The sequence below is a fragment of the Nothoprocta perdicaria genome, unplaced genomic scaffold, assembly GCF_003342845.1.
Source record: "Nothoprocta perdicaria isolate Ctin4 unplaced genomic scaffold, notPer1 scaffold_312, whole genome shotgun sequence".
Classification (NCBI taxonomy): Eukaryota; Metazoa; Chordata; class Aves; order Tinamiformes; family Tinamidae; genus Nothoprocta; species Nothoprocta perdicaria.
Window position 1 is genome coordinate 107,481 of NW_020455547.1, and position 23,347 is coordinate 130,827.

At 35.4% G+C, this 23,347-nt stretch overlaps 1 protein-coding gene across 1 annotated transcript in view; it reads right to left on the reverse strand.

The window, feature by feature from the left end:
• The window catches only part of PRDM5 (PR/SET domain 5), a 62,614-nt gene that overhangs the window by 5,623 nt on the left and 33,644 nt on the right, over window positions 1–23,347 (reverse strand). The window contains exons 11-14 of the mRNA XM_026042726.1: window positions 20,813–20,906; window positions 17,780–17,940; window positions 16,375–16,468; window positions 4,660–4,745 (exon numbers count right to left, since the gene is read on the reverse strand). Of these exons, the coding sequence (XP_025898511.1) occupies window positions 4,660–4,745; window positions 16,375–16,468; window positions 17,780–17,940; window positions 20,813–20,906 (435 nt within the window). The remainder of the gene's footprint in view (window positions 1–4,659; window positions 4,746–16,374; window positions 16,469–17,779; window positions 17,941–20,812; window positions 20,907–23,347) is intronic.

The following is a 23,347-nucleotide window of genomic DNA, read 5'->3' on the forward strand; positions in this document are numbered from 1 at the left end:
ATTTAAGAAAAATAACAATAAAACTGTGATTCATAATCCTAGAACTTATATAAGGTTTGTTAGTAAAACCTGCATAAATCCAGGCTGCTCTCTACTTCTCTTGGTAAACAGCAGGTACAGACCTTTGCTGAGGGAGATTTATACTCATTAGAAGAAAAGAGGCTTTAAAAAAAAAAAAAAAAAAAAAAACAGCAATCAGCTTGTATTTTTGATAATGGAACTGGCATGGAACTGAGTGGGGTCATAAAGACAGCACAATACTTTCCACAGCAAGGACTACTTATGCTGCTGAGGTTTAAATTTACATTTCAGCCTTATAAAAGCCATTAAGCTGATTAATATCAAGAAAGCAATGGTAGTGATATTTTCAGCCAGGTAGTAACTGTTCTTCTCAACCAGCTGTTGAGAATAGAGACCAAGTCAGTTAAGACCACAGATGGTGACAGTTAATGGAGCCCAGTTTTGTATTTAAGTGTGAAGAACACAAAAGAACTAACAAGATTCCCTCTTAGAAAGAGAGGGTTTTTGGGGGGGTAAAGCTGCAACGAATGGCCCTCCCACAGCCAGAGGCCCACTTAAATGATCAGACTTGCATTAAATTATTGAAGTAATGTTGAAACGGAAAGACAAAGTTGATGAAAATTTGTAACTCTCCAGAAGTTGCAGAGTATTGAATCTTATAGTGATTAAAGTTCAATAAACAAGAGAAATGCAGTTAATAAATCACTTTAGAAACAAAAACTTTGTGACACAAAAATTTTTGCCCCTAAGCTGATCTGCTCATGGTAAAACAGGAGCAATACAAAAGTATTTTCTATCAGGACAAGAAACAAAAATCCAAAAGACGACAACAAAAGAACAAAAAAAGATTGTGAAAAAATACAGATGCTGTAGTATCCAAACTTTCTATATTCTGTATACAAACAGGGATTTCACAAGAAACCATATCGCTAGCAAAATCACATCTTCAAGTTGACAGATGTTTGGGAACTCACACCTCTCCTATGGGGAAATATAGAGAGAATCTAATACTGAGGAAAAAATCAAAATTCAATCTACACCTCATATGTTATTTCATGACAAACCATCTTGTGCATACAAGACTATATATATTTTTAGGGGTGGAGTGGGGTGAATGACATGGAAAACCTTTTCTAGACCACCTGTTTTTAAAGCTTTCTTAAGCCCAAATATTCCTAGGAAATAGAAAATAAGGAAAATTATGGCACAACCTTCAATATTTTTTCATGTATTAAAGATTGTTTTGTTCTTTTGAATTTAAAAATCCAGTTCAAAAACAAAAACAACAACAAAAATCCAGTTTCACATTAGTGCTCTGAAGACAACTTTTCAACTAAGTGCAGGATGAAGACAGTTTGCTGCCCATATTAGCCTAGCAACAAACTTGAACACTGAGTTGGAAGGAAAACCTTAGCAAAGACTGTCTAGCTCCATGCTCACATATACTATTTCCAATGAGTTCTTTAATGAAACTCCAAATCAACTCAGCTGGGTAACTCTTGCACATAATGCAGTCAGTCCTCACCTTCTGTGGATAACTTTGAACATGTGCCAGTAGCCTGAGTAGACACTCCGCCACTACTAAGCATGGGATTAAGGAACTGAGAAGCAGGCTTCAAAATACGCCCAATATTCAGGCCACTAGACCAGACCAATCCATGCATTACAGCAATTGCCAATTTAGAAGGAGCCAGCAAGAACAAGAGGCAAAGCCCCTGAATCAGCATTATAGATAATGATAACTAAAGTATCCAGAAGCTACGTAACAGCAGCAGTCTATTAACCAGTCCCATGCAATATACATAGAGATTAGTAGCTGGATGTGTAGATGTCAATACTCGCCAGACATTTCAAATGTAGAAAAGTAAAGTTAGTTACATAATTACAAAAATAGGTTTGTTGGTTTTTTTGGTGGGGGGAATTGTTGCTATGTGTGTATTTATTTTAATCAATGCATATCACTTGATGTATTTCTTACAGAGTAGTCTGCATATCGGGTGTTTTAAGCATGCTTAAACAGATGCCTTTCAAACACCAGAACTCAGACTTCTTAAGCTATTACATCTTGTAAGTATAAAAATAAAATATTAAATTCAAGTGACAAAAGCACTTGTAATGGCTTCTATTCTTATCATTTTCCATCACTGCTTTGTATAATCATGAAACTTAATGTAATAAAATGACATTTTCAGATGCAAAGAAAATACTGATTTAAAATGACAATAATTTTGGACACATATATAGGATTACATTTTAAAATGTTAACACTTACATTACAGTAAAATAAAATATTTTTTCCTCCATGTTAAAGCTCAGAGTATATAACATGGCAGGTGCTGAATAAAGCCTTAGGAAAGGTTGAAGTTTATTTCATGGTGTAGGTTGGCAATATATGTGTATCTTCAAAGCTGACATAATTTATAAATGCATTTCMCCAGGACCTTCAGTAAGTTCCACACTTATATTTATTGAGCTGTTTTATTTCTTTTTCTTCAGGGGAAAAAACAATCACATCTATTTTTATAATAAAATCAGTACTCAGGTGACATTTCAATATTAGGTGGTTGGTATTTTCTTCTCCTTATATTGTCAGTAGGGGTTTTGACTTACCTTTTCTGTTTACTCCAGTGTTAGAGCTGACACCTGTGGCCACCCAGGTTGCTCTCAGTTTAGCAGCTGCCAGACCTAAATCAACTTTCTACAATGATTTTTCCAGCAGCCTCCCCTGATCCACAGGATCAAGTTTGGCACTTAATCCCACTGGTAAAATATAGATTTSATCTCTGCAATGACACTTGCCTTGTTGAATGTCATATTTATTACACTTAAGCTACTTCACAATCTGCCGACCAAAATCTTTTTCAAGATTTCTGCTAGTATGGCCATTGAGGTGCTATGAATGTTTAGGGTTTTTTTTTTTCTCCTACTCTGATAGGCCTAACTAATTCAAAAATATTTTCTGGATTTATATCCTATTCTCTAAATAACTATGCTGCAGTAGGCATGCAAGAAAAAATCCAAAGGAAAATGTAAATTTAGGAAAAGATAAGAAAAGGAAAAGAATGCAAAACATTGTATTTTCCCATTACATAGTGAAACATAGTGTTAAGTTTAAAACATTCATTTCAGAGATGATGCAAAAGAATACATTTACATATTCCATATATCTTTTGAGATTTTATAAGGGATTCTGTATGCTATACTAAATATGTATTAAACTAAATTCTGAATCTCCTGTAAACCAGCTAGTCCAAACTCAAGATTCTCAATGAACCAATCCTTGACTGCAAGAACTAGTATAGTCACAGTGTGCTGGATCTACGGAACAAAAGTGTTGCAAATGCTTTGCATTATCATTACATTACAGAGTTTTCTTATACAGGAAAAAAAAAGGAATATAATTTAAATTTGCTAAGCAGCTATCCACAAGCATATGAAATGAAAAGGAAGTTGCACTTTTTATGCTAGGGAACCCAAGAAATGTTGTCAATTAAGAACTCCTGTCATGGAACTATCCCTCCACCAGTCAATCTCCAGGCRGCATTAGAGAAACTACCAAGTACTTCCAAACTAAAGTTTAGGGTAGGATACATAATACTTTATCAATGACCCCCAGCTAACATCCTGAAGACCTGGGTAGAAATGCAAGAAATTTAACGAAAAGAACAGCCTTGAAGTAATTTTTAAATCTTTAATTTTTTAATCTCAGCAGTAAATTACTGAATGTGCATATTAGCATATGGAGACCACTAAGTTCAGTTCTACTTTCCCCATATCCTAATGGACAGAGAACTTGCTGGTTTGGCTGCAAGCAGTTAACAGCCCCCAAGAGATTAGTGATAAAGGCTATAATTTGCTCCTAACTTTTTGTTTTTTTTCCCCAAAGAGTGAATGGTGAAACCAGAGGCAGGTAGGATGCAGAACGCTGACTGGCTTTACTTCAGCTACAGATTTCCTTTTATTAMGGGAATTCACAGCTGGCTGCTTCAAGGCAGCTTTCAGTCTCCTTGCTAGAAAGGAATAAGCAATAGCTGAGCAGGCTTGAGATCTTGCCTGTCCTCTAGCAAATGCACATGCACGACAAACCTTTCTTTCTAGAACAAAGAACCTCTGTGATAATTGAGACTTTAAGTTTAAGAATGATCTTGGAGGGATCTAGAAGTTCCTTTTTACTTTGCCTTCACTTAATTCACCAAGCTGTTTTACAGCTTAATATTTGTCATCAGTTAATAAAGTACAGCCTCTACAAAAGCTCACAGTGACAGGATTTGAAAACAACAGTAAGAAACAAAGCACTGGATATTCAGGTTTCAACAGTGAAGCCTTTACAGAACTGTTTTCCCAGTGGAAACTGAAAATATTTCTTGTATGAATAGATAAAGTCAGGTTACAGGAAGGAATTAGTACTATTACTATTAACATACAAAAAACTGAAGATATTAAAAATAGAAGGTCAGTAAGGGAGACAATTGGAATGTAACAGTTAATGACTGAAGCCTTTGCCTCTTCTTTTGCGAAGTATAATGCATTTTGGTTGATGCAGTCTTATCTCAAAGTAGTAAATTTTTTCCCACCCTCACATACAATTTATAGACAAGTAAACACAAAAAACTACATTTACCCTTACGTAGGACTTACCCTTGTGTGAGTGCGAATATGCATCTTTAATCCATCATTCTTGCTGAAAGCTTTGTCACAGTAAGGGCACTGATAAGGACGTTCACCTGAAAGGAATAAAAGTATCAGAATCTACTAATGCAGCCCCAGTACACAGCAGCCTCACGGTATGTTATCTGTCAAACTGAGCTATATCCTTCTGCCCTCATCTTCATGCTCAGTTCAAATAATAAGAAAGATTCGAGCAGTAGGAAAATTACGTAAAAATTCACGTCTGGATCAAAATATTACCCTTGGCTACTTGRTTTTGTCCTAGCAAGGTATGTACACATACACACACACAGAAACTAAATGATACACCAATCCTTCCACCCCTTGGCCCACAAACCACATTCTGTAGCAGCTTTTACATAGTCTTTTTTATGCTTTAGGCATTAACTGCTCCCAACTACTTCTCTTATTTCACATCTGGTCATTATTAGAGCCCTCTGGGCATCCAGAATCCAATTTAAACATAAAATAGAGTCTTGTTTTAATGTTGTGCCTGACCTAAGTGTGTTAAAAGCTAGTTAATATYTTTCTATGAGTGTTTCAGCAACCTTTGCGTCACAATTTATGATTGAAGTGAAAGCAGAAGGCTCCCAGCATCTCCACTGCAGCATCCCAAATCTTAAATGTATTTAGTTTTAATGCTCCATTAAACTGGTGTCATGTAGCACTGATTTTGCTGATCTAATGAAAAACACATCAGTGTAATGGCAATACTGGGCCACACATAACCATACAATGAAGAGCTTCTGAGCTACTTCCATAATTTCTAAGAAGTTTTATATTCCCCAGGGATACTTTAATTTTCAACCTTTTAGGCACTGTACTAGAATCTAACTCTAGTATCTTTCTGTATTCAGAGCTTTAAGAACAAATACTAGATTGTTTCTTATTATGGAGTTCAACAAGTTAACATACAACAACTACTTTCCATGAACAAAATGGCATCTGTTCTGCACAATCATGTTGCTGAGGGGGTAACAAACCTTTATCTGAAAACATAAGTGAAACAAAGTCACTTCTACCAGTCAATGCTGAGAATTCTGCCCAAGAATCTTTGCCTGTACAGAGATATTTCACATACTGCAAGAGTCAGATAAACATTAATTAACACTCAAATTCAGTCCTAGAAAAYGGGTAAACAAGTAAGATTATCTACATTTTACCCATATTATCAGATATTAAGAGCTCTTTCACTGATAAGGCAAAGATCAGAGTGCAAGAGAGACTATCAGAGATCAGCTTTTAAAGCTTCACAGTCCCTAATAATGGGGACATTTGTCTTGGCTTGGAGAAAGGAAGCCTCATCCCTCTTCTCAGCTTTTCTTCAAATGAGGTGTTCTCTCTCTACAATTGCTCAGCAAGAAGATACTGAGTGTTCTGTTTCTTAGGAACAAAATGTCAGGGAATTGCTCAAAGTGGAGACTGCCTCAGAAACAGTTCTTCAAAAGGACTCAAGGTGAATGACGTACAGGTGATGCACCAGCAGTCACTGTCATACATCAAACTTCCATACAGTCACAGAGAAKGCAGAGACCTGAGGGCAGTTGTCATTAGAGGATTATTCGAGTGAGGGATAAAAAAAAAATAACATTTGTTAATGCAAGATTCTGCTCTTTTATTATTTTTAAAAAAGTTAATGAGAGGAGCAGAAAAATGCATAGTGAAATACTTGTGAAATACTTTTTTTTCCCCTCTGGTATCCTGCCATCTCTCTATAAGAAGCAAAATTGTGTGAATTTGAGTGGGTTTTTTTATACAACAACAGTTACTATGTCTTAGTTGGTTTCTCAAGGGGAAGCTTCACATCTGTTTGAAACATGACACTATCTCTCGTGACCCTTGCTGTCTTAAAGCCATGCCTGAATCCTTCAAGTACTCCAGCACTTGTCAGTGCTCAAGCATTTAATTAATTCAGCTGACATTTTTATGTTTTAGGCCTTTTGAATGCAGAAAGTAAAGTTTTCAGCAGTTTGTAAGCAGATGAGTGTTGACAAGTAGGAACTGTACATTCCCCCTCCTTTTCTCTCCTTCATTCCCATTTCCAAATTTCCTTAAAGACAAAGTCTTTTGCTTTCAAAGGAAGGTTTTGAGTTTGTCTGAAGTCCATTAGCAATGTTCTTCAGCAATGAATCATGGAGATGATGATACTGGAGGAGTAACGCTGCAAGAGCTTTCAGCAGGTGCCAGTAGAGGGCAACACTATGACTTTAGATCAGTATGTCATACCTGACAAAGCCCTGCTTTGAGCAGCTATCTTGTACTTCAAATTTACGTTTTTTTTTCCTATTGTTCCAGAATTCCAGATTACAATGTAACATTGTTACAATGTAATATGTAAGCTCTTGGTTGACATTGATACCTGGTGACTTGCATTTTTCTATAATATACAAACAACTTCTCACATCCCTGTGTTATAAGTAAAACAACTTAAGGATGATCCCAAATCATTTCACTCCTGCTCTTATTTTTGGCTAATCTCTTTCACCTAAACTTGTAGCCTGCAGTTTACATGCCCTCTCTCTATATATATGTATATATACGTGTGTGTATGTATATATATAATCTATATAAATCAGCGTCCTTACRCTTACATAAGCAAATGCTTCTTTTGCACTGTAAATATTTTGTAAGCATATAACTTATCTTCCACCTCGAAGAATTCATAGGTTTTGCAAGATTGATTGTTGGCCACAAGACAAACACGTCCTTGCAACAGCAAAGTTTCTAAAATAGATTTCTTAGCCTCCTTCCAAACAGTTCAAAGATGCATTTGTATCAGTGTATGAAATATATATTCATACACTTTCTTTGCACTAAAAAAATGTAATTTTAAGATGATCATATCTGTGAGCAAGAGAAACCTTCTCCTCATTTGACTTCAGTCATTTAAAAACAAGATGTCTAAATTAAACTGATTGTTCTGCATTGCACTGAAATCTAGGATGAAATAAAGTTGGGGTGAATTGTTCTCTTGAAAGGACCTAACTTATCTGCCTCTCGCATAATGGAACAAACTGTCTTTTATCAATGCCTCTTTTTCTCTATTTACTGTAGAATGAGACTAGGCATCTAGTTCAGATTAGTTGCCTAAACTTTTGGAGAGCAGATTTTGGCAAGATTTAGGCAACTATCCTACATGTTAATTTTTACCAGGGATATGGAAATTAATTCCCATCCTTGCTTTGGACTAAACTAAACAATACTATTCGTTCTACTAGTCAGCTGCTCTTAAAAAAAAAAAAAAAAAAAAAAAAAACACCACCACAATTTTCTCCAGTGAGACTGTTGGGAAGTAGATGTTCCCCAATAGGAGTCTTATACGGTCCATCTAACTTTTTATCTACAAGATAAAGATGAGCAGCAGTCCTTCTTTTCTCTAATGCTACAGTACATAAACAGCACACAAAGATGAGAGAAAACACCGATTTGACATGATGAATGTGTAATACACTCTTCACACACATTTTCCACAGTTTGCTGAAGTGCAAAGTTTCATGCAGGACTAAAATGTCACAGTCTAAAAATGAGAGGTTTTTGTATTCCAAAGAAGTTAAAAAGTGTTATGAAAAAAAAAGTGCAATGTGACACAAGTGTTTAGCAAGGTAACATCATGCATCAGTACTTTCATGTTTTTGAATTTCCAAACACGCTCCTACATTTAAAAAATACCTACCAGCAAACATCAACATGACWATATGAGCTTCATTCTTTGCTATGAACATATTGTTAGACTTTTGCACAGGATGAACATCCAGTAGGCACATTAAATACATCTGAATTTGTGAGTTTGCCCAGAAGTAGTCAGAAGTAGTGTTGCAAATACAACAAAGAACAACTTCTATCATTAAAAATAGCAAAACAGTCAAGTAAGACAGTAGTAATAAATGCTACAGCCCTCCAATTCCAGCTGATTGTCACAATCCTGCTGTCTATGAACAAATTGCTGAACACATTAACAGCCTTTCTGCACAAATATCTGCAAATAAGTAATCCTTAAATAAATTGCAGTGGATTTAATATAATTCAAAGTCTAGACATTCTACTTATAGATTTGATATGAATAAAAGCAAAGCTTTTAACATAATAAAAATAAATTTAACCCTAATACAAGGATTATGAAAAGCAATTCCATGACTGAAAAACATATGGGAACATGATCTGAAAAGTAAGATRTCAAGATAGAATAGTGGTTCTTTTTTCAAGTGTTTACATATCCAGCTTCAGAAGGTTCACAATACTTACTGAACCTTAACAAAGCCCTAAAAATTGAATTTAAACACCAGATTTCCCATTCTAGTTCAACAAGAACAACCAAAAAGATTTGCAGGGGAAACAGTCTCACAGAACTCCTCCAAAATATAGATTGGAATTGCTTCTACTTCATTCTGTTAAATTTGACGTTAAATTTATCATTTCCATGTGTCTTCCTTTGTCACAAGTATGAAATTCTCAGTTATATATGTTAGCATTCACTTAATGAACCATATAGCTTTCTACATCTTTATTGCAACTAAACTACTGCATTAAAGAAAAGAGAATTTGAATTATACAGGGAAAGTATATATTTTTTAAAAAAAATCTGTTTCTGGGTCATTGGGAGGATTTAGCAAAACAGGTCTAGGTCAACACCCACTGACATCAAAAAGACTCATCACAAACTATACTGATCATGAGAAGGAATTATTTTCTTTCCTTTTAAGAAAATTAATGGATAATTATGGCATTTTGGTCCCTCAAAATCTTCTACAGACGACCTTCTGCGGGAATCTCCTAAATATCACTCTGATTCAAATGTTGGACTAGTCAAAACAATGATTAGAAAATGATTTATAAATAATAACTGAGCATATTTTGTTGTCAATCTTCAGAAAGTTATGYTGAAGTGCAACCCTGTTTAAACATCTAACTTGAGAGCATCCCAGTGTTGGATGGGGGAACTGGGGGAGTGGAGGCAAAGAATCCACCACCACAAACTCTGTCAAAAGGAAGATAGTTCTTCTGGGGAGGAATTTGGAAGCAAAAGGGCCATCTGGCTCACACATGCAACACTCCATACCAGGTGATCAACAGGGCAGCCCAGAAAGGGAATTGCAAGAGCCCTTTTTAGTCAGAGATAATCTGGGGTGATGACAGCACTCAACAGCAAGTAACGATGGGCAAAAGGTTAACAGATAGGACAAAATTATAATCTGTGACATATGCTTTAGAATGTTATCTGCTCATATAGAGCATTTGACAACTTTACACATTTATCCTCCACTGCTGTTGCTCTATACCTGGAGTTCCCATTAAAGAAAAAAAGTTTATGCCCTTAACAATATAGAGATTCAGCTAATGCGTTATGCAAATATTTGCATGCAAACATAGGCAAAGAAACACAAGTAAAGTAAGTTCTATAGAACTGAATTTCTTCCAAATGAAATGATCTTCGTAAGGAACAGAAATCAAATTTTAAAAATCTTAAATAAGAAAATGTTCTCCCAAAATGGATTATTGAGTAAAGATTAAACTTCTGCAGTTAAAAAAAAAAATTGGTAAATTACACCACCTATGTTTTGTAGAGCACATCAAATGGATTCAAAGGAGACAGACACTTCTCTGTTTCAAAATTAGAAATTTTCTTCCTTGTGCAAGTGTCAGTTTTTTTAGATACAAAGTAATACTCTCAGAAGTGTTTAATACGGTAGGTCTTTTAAGCATTTCAGAATTTTAACCAAGGATTCCAGGGAGGGTAGATGATGGGACAGTGATGAAAAGTCTGGTGAAGTGCAGCCAAACACTCTCTTTACAAGCCCCCCAAATAATGTGAGCTAGGCAATACACAGAGCGCTCTACCTTATCCAGAACTCCAGTCTGCTCAGCTCATCCTCCACCTTTAAAGTTACCACTCCTGACTTAGCGGTTTTGAAGGCACCAAAGTACCCACCCAGGAACAGCTCTCTCACAGCGAGAACTTAACAATTTAATGACTTAAAGATAAAATACTTCTGGACTTCGGCTAAGACAAGACCCAGAAACACCAAATACATGTGTAATTATATACTGCTAGTCAGCCAGATAAATAAGTGAGATTCTCTAAAGAGATTGGTCCTGCATAGGCCTTAAGTGTTGCTTGAGAGAAATAGGGGACCAGTACCCAAGTATGGATCAGAGATATTTCTTACCTATCCATCCTTCATTTTAAGGGATATTCAAACTGGTAGACTTAAGACATTAATTATTTCYGCATTTGTTTTTCTTCACTGATGATTAATAACCATCAGCCTGTGCATCATGAATGCTTTCTAACTGAGATCCAATACCTGTGCATTCTCCAGACACAGGGGAGAACAACCAAATGCATTTCCCATCCACAATGATTTTGTTTCACCATGAAAGGAGCATTAAAACCTGSTACTTCGGTGAACTCAATGTTGAAACATGTATTTTAGATTAGGCACATTAACCAATCAGTTATGTGGAATAATTAATTTGATCTAAGACGACACTAGCATTCAAATAATCTATCCCTTGTAAGAACATTCCTTCATCATTCATGGAAGCAGAGAACAAGAAGCTGACAGCTGCCTGAAACTTTACAGGTACTTCTAAAGATTTAACTCTTGTCTCAAGATAAATAGGACAATGATGTATAAACTGAAAGGTTTAGAAATGCAGAATCCTTACCTTTGAGGCCTTTTGCAAGTTCTTCTTTTTTAGTTCAGTAGATAAAAGAGAGAGAGCATCTATAAGTTATTGAATAGAAAGAACCTATCTGTAGACATTAGCAAGCTGCTCACTGACCAGATACAGACACACTTTTGCACATACTTCATTGYGCTAGGAGGGGAAGTTCCTTCAAGATTCCATTTTATCTTTTGCTTTTTAAAGTAGAAATATATAAGTTATAATGCAATTTGCTAGAAGACATCCTAGATTGAGTACCCCTGGATGTACAYCTTTTCTTATGTATATCAATGCATAGTTGCCTGTTCCGATATTAAAATTATATGCATAATACRAAAGTATTGAAAGGAATGACATATTAGGTCATGGCTCAAATAAGAAAAGCATTAAATAGAAACATCAATATTTGAGGAAAATATTTAAGACTGATTTAAGTCATAGTTGTCTTACTGGCTTTGTATCAGGACCTTAACTAAGTGTGGCAGAAAAAAAAAATAAGATTATGCTTCCTTGTGTTTTAAGCTACCTTTGTGTGTATAAGCATTTTCTGAAACACTTCTATGGTTATCAGTTGTCCCTTACCCGTCCCTAAACTATGAAATAGAGCAAGTAAAAGATGGCATGGAAAGGAGAGAATTAGGTAAAACAGATTCAATTCTCTTAGAAAGTGAACAAGCAAATACAAACTACCTGACATCAACTTCCACTGCTCTACAAGTTGATGTGCTCTGTCCCAAAGAAGGATGGCATTAGCATATAACGAGTTAGGAAAGCAACAAGTACTATATTAAATGCACTGTTAATRCACATTAAATAGACACGGACCAATACATATACAAAGATACACTAAAGACAACAATTAACGGATTTAAATATCTATGTATAAGGTAGAAAAAGCATAAACCACATGGTTTATGGTAGAAAAGCATAAACCACAGGCAGCAACTGTTAACACTGAAAGTTGCTTGAAACATTAGGCAAGTAATTAACCTTTTGGCCTACAGTTTTCAAGTCCAAAAGCAGGCCACAGAATTTTTCTTTTAGAATTTATGTACAAGCCATGGAATTTATATCACAGTCAGAGGATTCTTTAGCTGAATTAACCCCAGCTCCCTCTGACCTTAAAAAGTCATAAAACCAACAGGATACAGCAGAGAGAGAATGTGCTCTAGTGTTTCAGCTGACCTACAGAGTGCTGTCTCTGTCATTCCAAGGCTGGAAGCCCAGATGATGAATTACAGAACAACATGCTAGGTTCAGATACAAACATCAGCGTCTCCCTCCATACATGCACATGCAGACATGCTCACTCACCCCAAACCAGCTCAGTTTCTGCAAAAGGACAAGTACTGTTAGGCCTCATTTACAGAGGCTTACTCTGAGATGAAAAAAGGGAGGAAAATTACTTATTGAGGAAGCATGCATACATCTGTGAGCAACGACACTTAAGACCTTGTGCTGCGTATTAAATACAAGACAGAAAAGTCTATTTACATTGAGCTTCTCTTTCTATATATGGATTGCATATGTATATTTCTCTTCTGTATATTAATAAGCATATTAAAAATATTATTCTAAAGCAGAAGGAAAACTGCCAAGAACTCTGGCAGCCAGCTTTGTAAATGAAAATATTATATAAAATGATAAAAAGTAATACACAAGTMTTCTAAAAGAAATTAGCCTGGCTTGCTTTTATGAATATACAACAAACCCTCTATTAAGTCCCAAATAAAACAAAAGCTAGCTGAACACACGCACAGAATGTGAGACAACTCAAAAGCCTGAACAGGACTCAAATCCAATCAGCGGCAATCACCAAGAGACATGAAGGTTTTCCCAATATCAAACCTATGTGGACTGTTTAATTTCTTGTAAAGCAGAAGGTTTATTCACAAAGATAAACCACCTCTGGAAAACAGAGTGTTTACTTACCTAACTTCCAGCTCAGGATGAAAAKTGATATTTAGATGTCTGACCAGGGGAGCATTTTAAACTGGCTAATTGAAAACCACAGGACTTAATGGATACCAAAAGCATGAAATATTCAACACAGAATCATTTAGAAAATAAGCTTGTATCTCCGTTGTCTGTAGAGATGAAAATTTCTTACTGTCCAGAGAATCCCTGAAATGCTGTCAAGAATTTTCATGATGCATTGAAGTTCGACAGCTAAAAGCCAACAAATAAATATCACGTATTTTTTTTTTTTTTTCAGATGACAGATTCTCTTCACCAACTATACTTTCTGCAGTAAAGAAAGCTTCCCTTAGGTTTCCTCACTCACCCATTGAACACACTAGAAAAACACAATTTTTCCACTCCGTGCAATAATTTCCTCCACTGGATTTATCTGCATTTATTACGATTGTGAACAACTTAGCTTAGGTCTTTAGTTACAACACAAGTCAAAAACACCTCTTCAGAAGTGCAACATAATAATATTCTTCCTGTTTGCATTTCCTCACAATATCCAGAAAGTGGTCAGGAATCATAGAAGAGAACGATATTACAAGCAACTGTGAAAATCTATTAAAGTCAAATCCCACAGTGAAGGATGTGACATAAAACTCTTCATCAAAAASGTGATTGACATCATAACAGCAACTGGACTGCAAGATTAAAATTTTTGAGTTACATCATGACAAATTTAGTGAGCTATTCCTCTTGAATCACAACTCTCCTAAAAGAAGCATTTCCCGCTTTTTATATAAAGCCTTAAAAGTTCTGTTTCATAAGCTGTTTTACAGTAAATATTGCATTAATTCCAACCAGTACTGTCCCTTCATCATCTTCATCAACTTCTCTCACCACAAGCAGTTTAAGTAAGTTGCCTCTCTACCTCAAGTAAATTCAACATACTTAGTTTACTGTTTCTGCTATAACTCAACTTAGCCTAACTTAGGAAAATCTGCCTAAGAGCATTGAAACATTAAATGTCACTCTTAGTGGCACACGTGTGAAAAGCATTTTCGCACAGACAGCTGTAAAAACTTTTCCCCGAGAGCTATCTGCTCTATCAGCTTGAAACACGAAGGCCTCTCTGCCCTGTGCAAGCTATGGTCTAAAATCCATAACATACAAAAAAGCTACTTCAATTTATGAAAAAGATCTGTGAAATAGAAAAACAAAACCAGTCCACTAGGAAACATAAAGACAATGACTTATATGCAACAGAGTGGAATGTGAATCCAGAGATTCTAAAGAGAATTACAGCAATATACTGCTATTCCTTTAAGCACAGAGAATCTATAAAAAGTCATAATTTTCCTGGAAAACCAGTCTCATACGTGAAAATCCAGGAGACTTTAATGGTAACATGCTCCCTGATTGGATGACAAGGTGAAGGTAAAGAAATATCCTTAATTCAAATAACAATACAGCATCAAAAACAAAGTTAATACAGTTTAGAAATTAACACAGTCAGATTCACAGAAGTGGACTGAACTAATAATGCTGTTTAACTGCTTCCCTTTATTCCTGCCTACCTGGTTCTCCGAAGCCAAGTTAAGGCAGGTGATTGTCTGTTCCTTCAAGAGGGCACAGCCCCCAAAGACTCTCTTAATCCCCATTCTACTTGCTCTTCTATTTGTACTCTTCTACACTTCTTGTAGAACACAAAGAAAAGAGAATGGGGCAGGAGACTGAASAGAAAAACACAGCAGGTGAGACTGTTCAGGAAGGACTTGGAAAACAGCTGAGAAGATGAAGCTGCAGAAGAAAAAGAAAGCAAAAAGTAGAGGAAAGGACAGAACTGCTGCATTACGAATTAGTATCTTGCCAGCTTTGAACACCAGTGCCTTTTGCGCCTATGATGATTGTATATTGTAACCATCTGAAGAGAATCTCTATAYGCAGGCATAAATGTATATATTACATAGAATTTAGCAAAGAAAAAGAGCTAAAGAAACAAATCAATTCTAGCCTTTTATCCTGACTACAGAACTACTGAAATTGATGGTATCCGTGACAGTTGTATTCAAGTTTGTAAAATATATCAAAATAAAACCAACTTCTAATCTTAACAGACTTTTGCCAGACAATGTAGAAGGCCAAGTGATTAGAAACACCAAATCTGTCATATCCTTGCAAATCAAATTTGCTTATGAAAAATAGAATATCATAGAAAGGCTTTTTGTCAACTGACATTTTGTCTGTCAAAACCAAATTATCTCAATACCCCCTTTCAGTTTCATCCCATTTATTTCAAATGAAAACAAATTTGGGTAACGAAATGACCTACATGTCTAACTTTTTTTTTCAGTGTGTTTATAGAAACTCACATGTTACATGACGAGGAAACAGTGTTAAAATCTGGGTTACCACAGGATTATTGCAACAGAAATCTAATTTTAAGTGTACTCAAAGTAGAACATTCTAATTTGGGYAAGATACAGGCTGCGATAAAGGCAGAAGTTACATCAATATGAAACTAGAGTATCAAGACTTCACAGAAGCTCTACAGATGAATAACTTCATAGTTAAAGATTCAAACTTATCTTCATTTCACTGACAACTGAAAAGGCCCAGATAAGAGCTCATGATTAGGGTGGTGTTCTCTTTTTTGGAAATTAATTATTAGGATCAATGCTGTAAGACAGCACCTGATTATCTTTCTCTAGTGAGTTAATAATGATCAAATTTTTTTTCTTAAAAGAAAAAAAAAAAAGAGCAGAAGTATCACTGTTAAGGTGGATCATCTTTTTATCTTCTGGCATAAAATCTATCATCTCCTTCTAACATKCTATAGGAATGAGAAATTACATGACCATTGAAGAAACAGAACCAGTGATGCCTTTACAGCAAAATTTTTCATATGAACAAAAAGAGAACATTTTATTTCTGCTTTAACTGTTATTTTAAATTCCAAAATCACTGATCAGCATCTTTTTTTTTCCAYCTTTTTTACACAGAAAATATCTGAAAAAGACGGTGCATTAGGCCAATCTATTTTGTAGATTTTTTACCTTTCTATATACACAGAAAAAAAATCTCTGTTCTTCACAATAAATATCACTATACCTGTATGGCTTCGAATATGAACTCTCAGTGTTCCATTGCTTGCAAACTTCTGTCCACAATATGGGCAAATTTTCTCCTTTTCTCCTGTGTGAGTCTACATGGGGTGCAGAAAGACAGGAATGAAAGTTCCAGCAGCACAGTTTTAAAGAAATGAAATACAGAATGGATTAATGGCACTTGACATTAGCCATTATTCTCTCCAACAGCCATTATGTATTTTATTCAATCACATCAGGCAGAAATTCTAATTAGCCACAGCTGTTTATTCAATTCATTTCTGAAGTTTCTAAACTGATCTTATTAACAACTGTGAAATAAACTGGCTTTTGAGATCACCAGTTTACAATTTTCTGAACAGTTATTATTACAACTCACCTTACCGTCTTTGTGTGTTTTCATAAGTGCAAGAATAAACTGTCTGTTTTTCAATTCGATTTCTGTTACAGCAGTGACTAAACCAATGAACAGTTATTTGGCTACCTAACGAAATTAACCTTAATAAATTAGATTATTATTGAAAAGATTATATTTTTTATAATTATAATTATAAACCTACAATTTATTTAATTAAATATGGTRGAAAGAGTTTTACTCTTTTAAAATTATTTTAGCTTTTTCCATTGTAAAACAGGACCTGAGCTGGAGCTTTAAAAGACCTCTATGGAGATCTGTGCATATGATTTCTGACCATCTCACAGGTATGAAACACAGTTGCCCACTCATCTGATGTATGATAAACAGTAATCCCTCAAAACGCAAATTTTCAGCGATTTCATCCAATACAAATCACATAATTTTATCCTACCTATTTTGCAGTAAATGCCACAATCAGATTACATATGCAACACTGATAATGAGATGTATATCAAGTCTTTTAACACCAGAGTGCCTTACCATTACAGAAAGAAGTACCACAGTTTCCACAGAGCTATTTTACAGATATATAYGAAGTACAGGACCAAAAATACATACATTATGTTTTCCAACAAACTCTCATATCTGCCTGCATCTAGTGGCAGTTGATTTATTCCCAATTGAGTTATTTTCCTCTCATTTTTTTCCTGTTGACACCTACTTAAATCTCATTTGTAAGCCATTTCTTCTAAAGATGACCCCGCTGCCATTCTGGAGTTTGGTATATAGGCATGTGTGTAAGGGCAGGGCAGCAAGTCCCATCTGTTACATGCCTGATGCTGGAGTACTGCACAGGACTTAGACATATTTACCCTCTAGAGATTCTGGGTGCCACCAAAAATTCTATTATTGTAACATGCTAGGGTGTTATGTACTACTACAGTTTTCCATTGAAAAGTCAGAAATACAGAAGCATATGGGGATTTTATTTTCAGTCACAATCTTACAGACATAAAAGGAAAGAAAATGAAAATGGAATGATTCTACTCACTTTCTTATGGCTTTTTAGAACAGAGGGTGTCACAAAAGCTTTGGCACAAAGATCACATTTATATTTTTTATGACCATCATGTACAACTTGAATATGAACATTTAACGTGTCCTTTCTTTTGAAAGTAGCATCACAGTGATCACACTTGAAGGTCCTCTCACCTTATAAAAACAAAAATTGAGATTTAAAGATAATAGTCTTTATGGCAATCATGTCAAACMTCACATTAGGTAGAAAACAAAGTTATTAGGAAATGAAAGTGGAACTCATGACAAAATCACATATGGGAAATTAAACTCTACAGCTAAAGATAAAATGGAATCTTAAATGGCTGCCAGTAGAAAGAAGCACATTTCTCCAACACCTAATCACAAAAAAAAATACAAAATAGTTTTCATCTTCTGAAAACTAAGCGATAAGACGTATCCCTCTGGATTTAAAAGAAGGCTGAAAGCAAGTAGACTTTGAGTAAACTCATTCATGTCAGCAAAGGCAAACTCRGATGAAAAAGATAAAATTTAAGAGCTTTATATACCAGTATATTGTTCAGCCAATGGTGATGTAGTTGAAGGTTATGAAAGAGTCAAGATTAATATTATCAGTTGTTTTAAACTTCAATGTATGTAACAGAAGCAATATATTGTGTAAAGTCACAAATATTTTTTCAGTATTTTCAGCGGAAAGAAAAAAAACACAGAAGCAAGGCAGATGAGGTTGGAGGGAAATTACTACAATGAGCCTCCTAATCACTATTATAAATGCAGAGGAGATTCTATTCATTTCTAACTGTTACCAGATTAAGATTACAAGTTAAACATCTGTACATAACCTGAAAATTAGGTGACCATATCCCAGAATACTTTCCAACAAATTACACTATAAAAGCACTATATGAATTATCCTCTGTCACTCATTTTTCACATCAGAGATCTGATCCAAATGAATAAGGCAAAAGTTTCTGTAAGAATAGGGTACTTTTTTCAGTATAAGTATACACACACAGAACTAAACTCATTTTCTCAATACAGCTCATTGAAGGATGAAACTGTCCGCATCCTGGTTCAGTTCAAAGGCCAATGTGAATGAAAATTATTTCTGTAAGCTCTGTGTTAAAGCTCATCTGATGCTACACACTCAGGCACTGGAAAACATATTTTATTGCATGTTATACAAGCAATACATGTAAGTTAAGCTTACAGTGCCCATATAAAGACCAAGAACACATTACCATTCTCAAACCTGTAAGAAAGGTTTCACTCTCCTACAATCTACAAACCTACAAACAAACCATTTTAAAAATAATAAGTCATAATAATAAAAAACTTTAAATCTCTCATTTATTTTCTGTTTTGGAATAGAAGCAGCTTTGTCTTAGACAACACTAACGGTATTTAGAGTATAGATTGCCTTATTCCCACAAAACTTCAGCCAATCTATTAAGAAAAAGAATTTTCAGGATAAATGGCGATGCATTTTAGTATGCTGTTATGTGGCAGTTGAGCCCTGATAATGCTTCTAACTGCTCAGTGAATCTTTTCAATCGTAGTCTTGGGACTACTGTGCTAACTGCAAGTGAATTCATTACTATTTTCAGTATGGTAATGTGCAAGTTTCTACTACTTCAACAAGGTAAACTAAAATCCGAATCTTTTAAAAATTATTTTTATAAATATTTCTTTGCTTTATGGAATATTTCATGCTAATTGGCCATTATTTTCCCTCTCTATTCTTTTTCTTACRGAAATACATAATATTTGGCATTTTAGTTCTATGAGAGGAACAATCATCCAGCTGCAGCATGACAATGCCAAGGTTCTGAGTTATTCCAAATATGAGAAACTCATTATCAYGGCAATACAACCTGTCAGTCTCAGTTAGGTCACGAGGGGAAGAGCTCTTCATTTCTTCACCTGAAACAAGCCCTTGAAATAGCAGAGCGCCTTGTTATAATGACAGTCTTGACCTGAAAACTGTTTATTCTTCACTTCAGTCTTGTAATGACTTTCACTTTGCTGGTGTTCTGTCAACACTTCTTTTATAAAAGGACTACTCAAAAGGAAAATGAGGGGTTGCAGCAGGACCATATAAGCTTTTTGTTCTACATTCTGCTTTATAATAGACTACTGTTAAGACAGTTTGGTTACTAGTTTGGGATATTCTGCAAATGAAAAAGTCCATTTATATATGCATGGTACACACACTGAAAAGTATTTTAATATTTTAAATTCATCGTAGGATATAGATTTCACAAAATTTAGTATAAAATTCATGAAACTGCAGAAGCAAACACTCCGCTCTAATTGTTTATCCATCAGAAACACTGGCACACTGAACAAAAAAAAAATAAAAAAAAAATCAATGGACTCCTTTCATATTTCAGATAATGAATAAGTTCAAAAATCTTAAAGGTTGACATTCACATTGTTGATGATGGTTTAGGGCTCTTGTAGTACCAAAGACAGACCCATTTCCACAGAAAATAAATCCTACTACCACCCAAAAGYGCGGAAAGAGCACATCTCCAAAACTTCTAAAGGAGGAAGAACATGGWAACACTGAATTAGGAAACAGTATAGAATGTCAGGAGCAAGTTACTCCCAAGCGAAAGAGGGATAGGAATCCTTTGGGCAGCTGTTTTCATTCTGCTGCTGGGAAAGACYATCATAAAGCCAACCTGGCCTAGGAGAAAAATTATCAGTTCCAAGCTGTAAAACAGATTACCTACTAAGCAAGTCACCTAGTTGTCTTTGCTTCCATTTATTCTTCTTTAAAATTATGTCAATATTATCAGCTAGTGCACAAAGAAATCCCTTGTCAACAGATCTCAAATTATCACTAGATTTTTTACAGAAAAATCTAAATTTGCAATTAAGTGTATTTAAAGACAAAGTTTGAATTTTGCTGTGAACTAACTCCCAGGGTTCAGAGATAAAATTTTAATATTATTGTAGCATAGCAAGTGGTATATTGGAGCAAGATGCCATACATATGAGAACTCAGAAAGTTCTTTTTCCTCTCTGAGTTAGCACTTACTGTTATGAATTAGCAGATGTCTTTGTAGAGAGAAAGGGGTTCKGAACAAAGCCTTGCATTCTTCACACTGGAACGGTCTCTCTTCAGAATGGGTCTGCAGATGAAAGACAACATGTCAGAGGAGAGGATCAAGGAAATTAATAACTGTGCTTGATACAGTAATCACAGCTAATTTTCCAAACTGGATTCAGGAAGGGATATTAGAGCAATACGAAATATCTAATTCTGTCTTTACCTGGAGCCCTGAAACTCAGCATAGCAGCTACGCAATATATTTATCATGTAAGCAAGCACTCTATTTATCATCTCACAAGTGTTACACGGAGAGTAGGTAAATAGAAACAAAAATAAAGAATAACCAGCAAGAAAACTGCTTGTTCAGTTCCATTGTTTCATCAGTACTAATATTTGCTTTAAATACTTAGTAATACTATCAAGTGCCTAAAAAAAAAAAAAAAAGTCTATCCAGAAAGCCTCGCATTTTTGTCATCTGAGTTTAAAGATAAAACCAACTTGGTTATTTCAGGGGAGAAATTTAAAGTTTAAATAAAATTTCTCAGATCATGACACTAGTCTTACACATCCACAGCTTGGCTTCATATATTAAAAAGTAAATAAATAACAGAAGCATCAGAATTGGRATTTTTGCTTGCTGCAGTAAAAAAATTCACCATAGCAGACAAACAGCCCCATCAAAGCCATAAATAAGACAGAAAGCTAAGCTTAGATGAATCTTGCAAACATGCTGCACAGTTGCTGAAGAAGATTTCTGGATCTTGGGGAAGATCCAACTTCTACTTCCATAAATTTCAAAGCACTTTCCCTTTCATAGCATTATTATTATCCCACTGTAGACAGTAAACTTATCTTTATAATTTGTTATCTACCCAATTTCTACTCTCTTTCAAAGAAAAGAAAGTTTTTAAAGCATCAGTGTATGAATTCTGTATTAGCTTACAAAGGCCTTAAGTAAAAGCTGTATTGTCAAGAGGAGAAAGGGAGGGACAGTGTTTTACAGTATGTAACGATCACGTTAATAACAAGGTTATGTAAATTAGTTGCTTTGGTAGCCTAAAGGTAATTATTAGCATTGTATACAAGTTTACAAACTATTTCTGTTAAAGGTAGAAAAGTTCATAATACAATAAAACACTTATAGCTTATCCCTTAAACTGTGTAGAAGGAAAAATAGAAAAGAGCTGTGGGAAGTCAGCACAATTAGTTAGATGGAAACTCTTGATTTTGAACTTAGACTGATTTTAATCTAAACGTCCTCTCAAAACAGTACCAAAACATTAGTGTACTTGTAACAGGAGAGAGAGAGGTCAAAGTCAGCTCCTTGGCCCCAGCCAGAGTCATTTAGAGCAAAAAGGCAACTGGAGCAGCTGTCAAATGCATGGAGCATGCTACATGTTACACAAATGTGCCAACTATTTCAATCCAGCGCATGGTTAACATTGCAGTTTGTGTTAGTTGACACCCTGCTTGACAGTCTAAGCAGTCAGGCCAACGATTGACAGGACATGAAGAGACTGAACTACCTTCTCACCTCAATAGGTGGTTCCTCCAGAACAGGGTTGAGACATATTGACGAGACACTGTGGGGAAGCTCGCAGTGCTGCTGTCTGTGCTGTACCTGTTCTGTGGATAAATAGAAGGGTTCAGTCTCTAGGGCTGTCAATCTGGCATCTTTCACGAGCGCAAAATTCATGCTGCTTATTTCAAAAATGCCCTCTTTTAGAACATTCAACACTYGAGTGACAGCTCTGAACAGCACGGTAATTCATACAGAATTCCTTTTTAGCATCCCCTTGTCAGCTCTTTTAATCTTCTGACCAAAATACAAGTATTCATCTGCATTTGTTCATTAAGTTCATTAAGGAGACAAAACGCTTAACTAGTCATACCCACATTTATGGGTACACACATAGATATCCCAAAGCATCTCCCACTCTTTTGAATGACCCAGCATTACATTAGGTCTATTTCAAAAACCCATGTAAATCTTAAGGAGGAGCAATATCCCTCAAATAAATGCATTAATTCTAACACTGTGCTCCTTTGAACCACATATAGGCTCCAGATCAGAGAGGGTTTCTATTCAATTAGAGCAGGCCTGAGAGTTTCAGCTGTCAAGCCATGTCCCATCAGTAATGCATGAATCAACACCATCATTACACCCTTTCACAACSCTACATTCAGTTACATGAGTTTGGGGTGGGCTATTAAGTGCACATTTAATCTAAGAAATCCAGATTACAAAAGCATGCGAGTATTTGCTGTACTTAAATCAGATCTTTAAAGTCAGCTGGGCATGTTAGAGAAGCTGCTAAAAGAGATGCTATGTTATACAGAATGTTACACAATGTCCATGCAATCTGCTTGATTAGATGGTATGTCTGCATCTCATAGCAGGTACACAGTGCACACACAAACTAGGTTGGAAGTTTTATGCTACATATTTAATATATACATAGTAATAAACAAAGAACTACTCTACACTTCAGTGATGACATGTCCAATCGTATTCTTTGA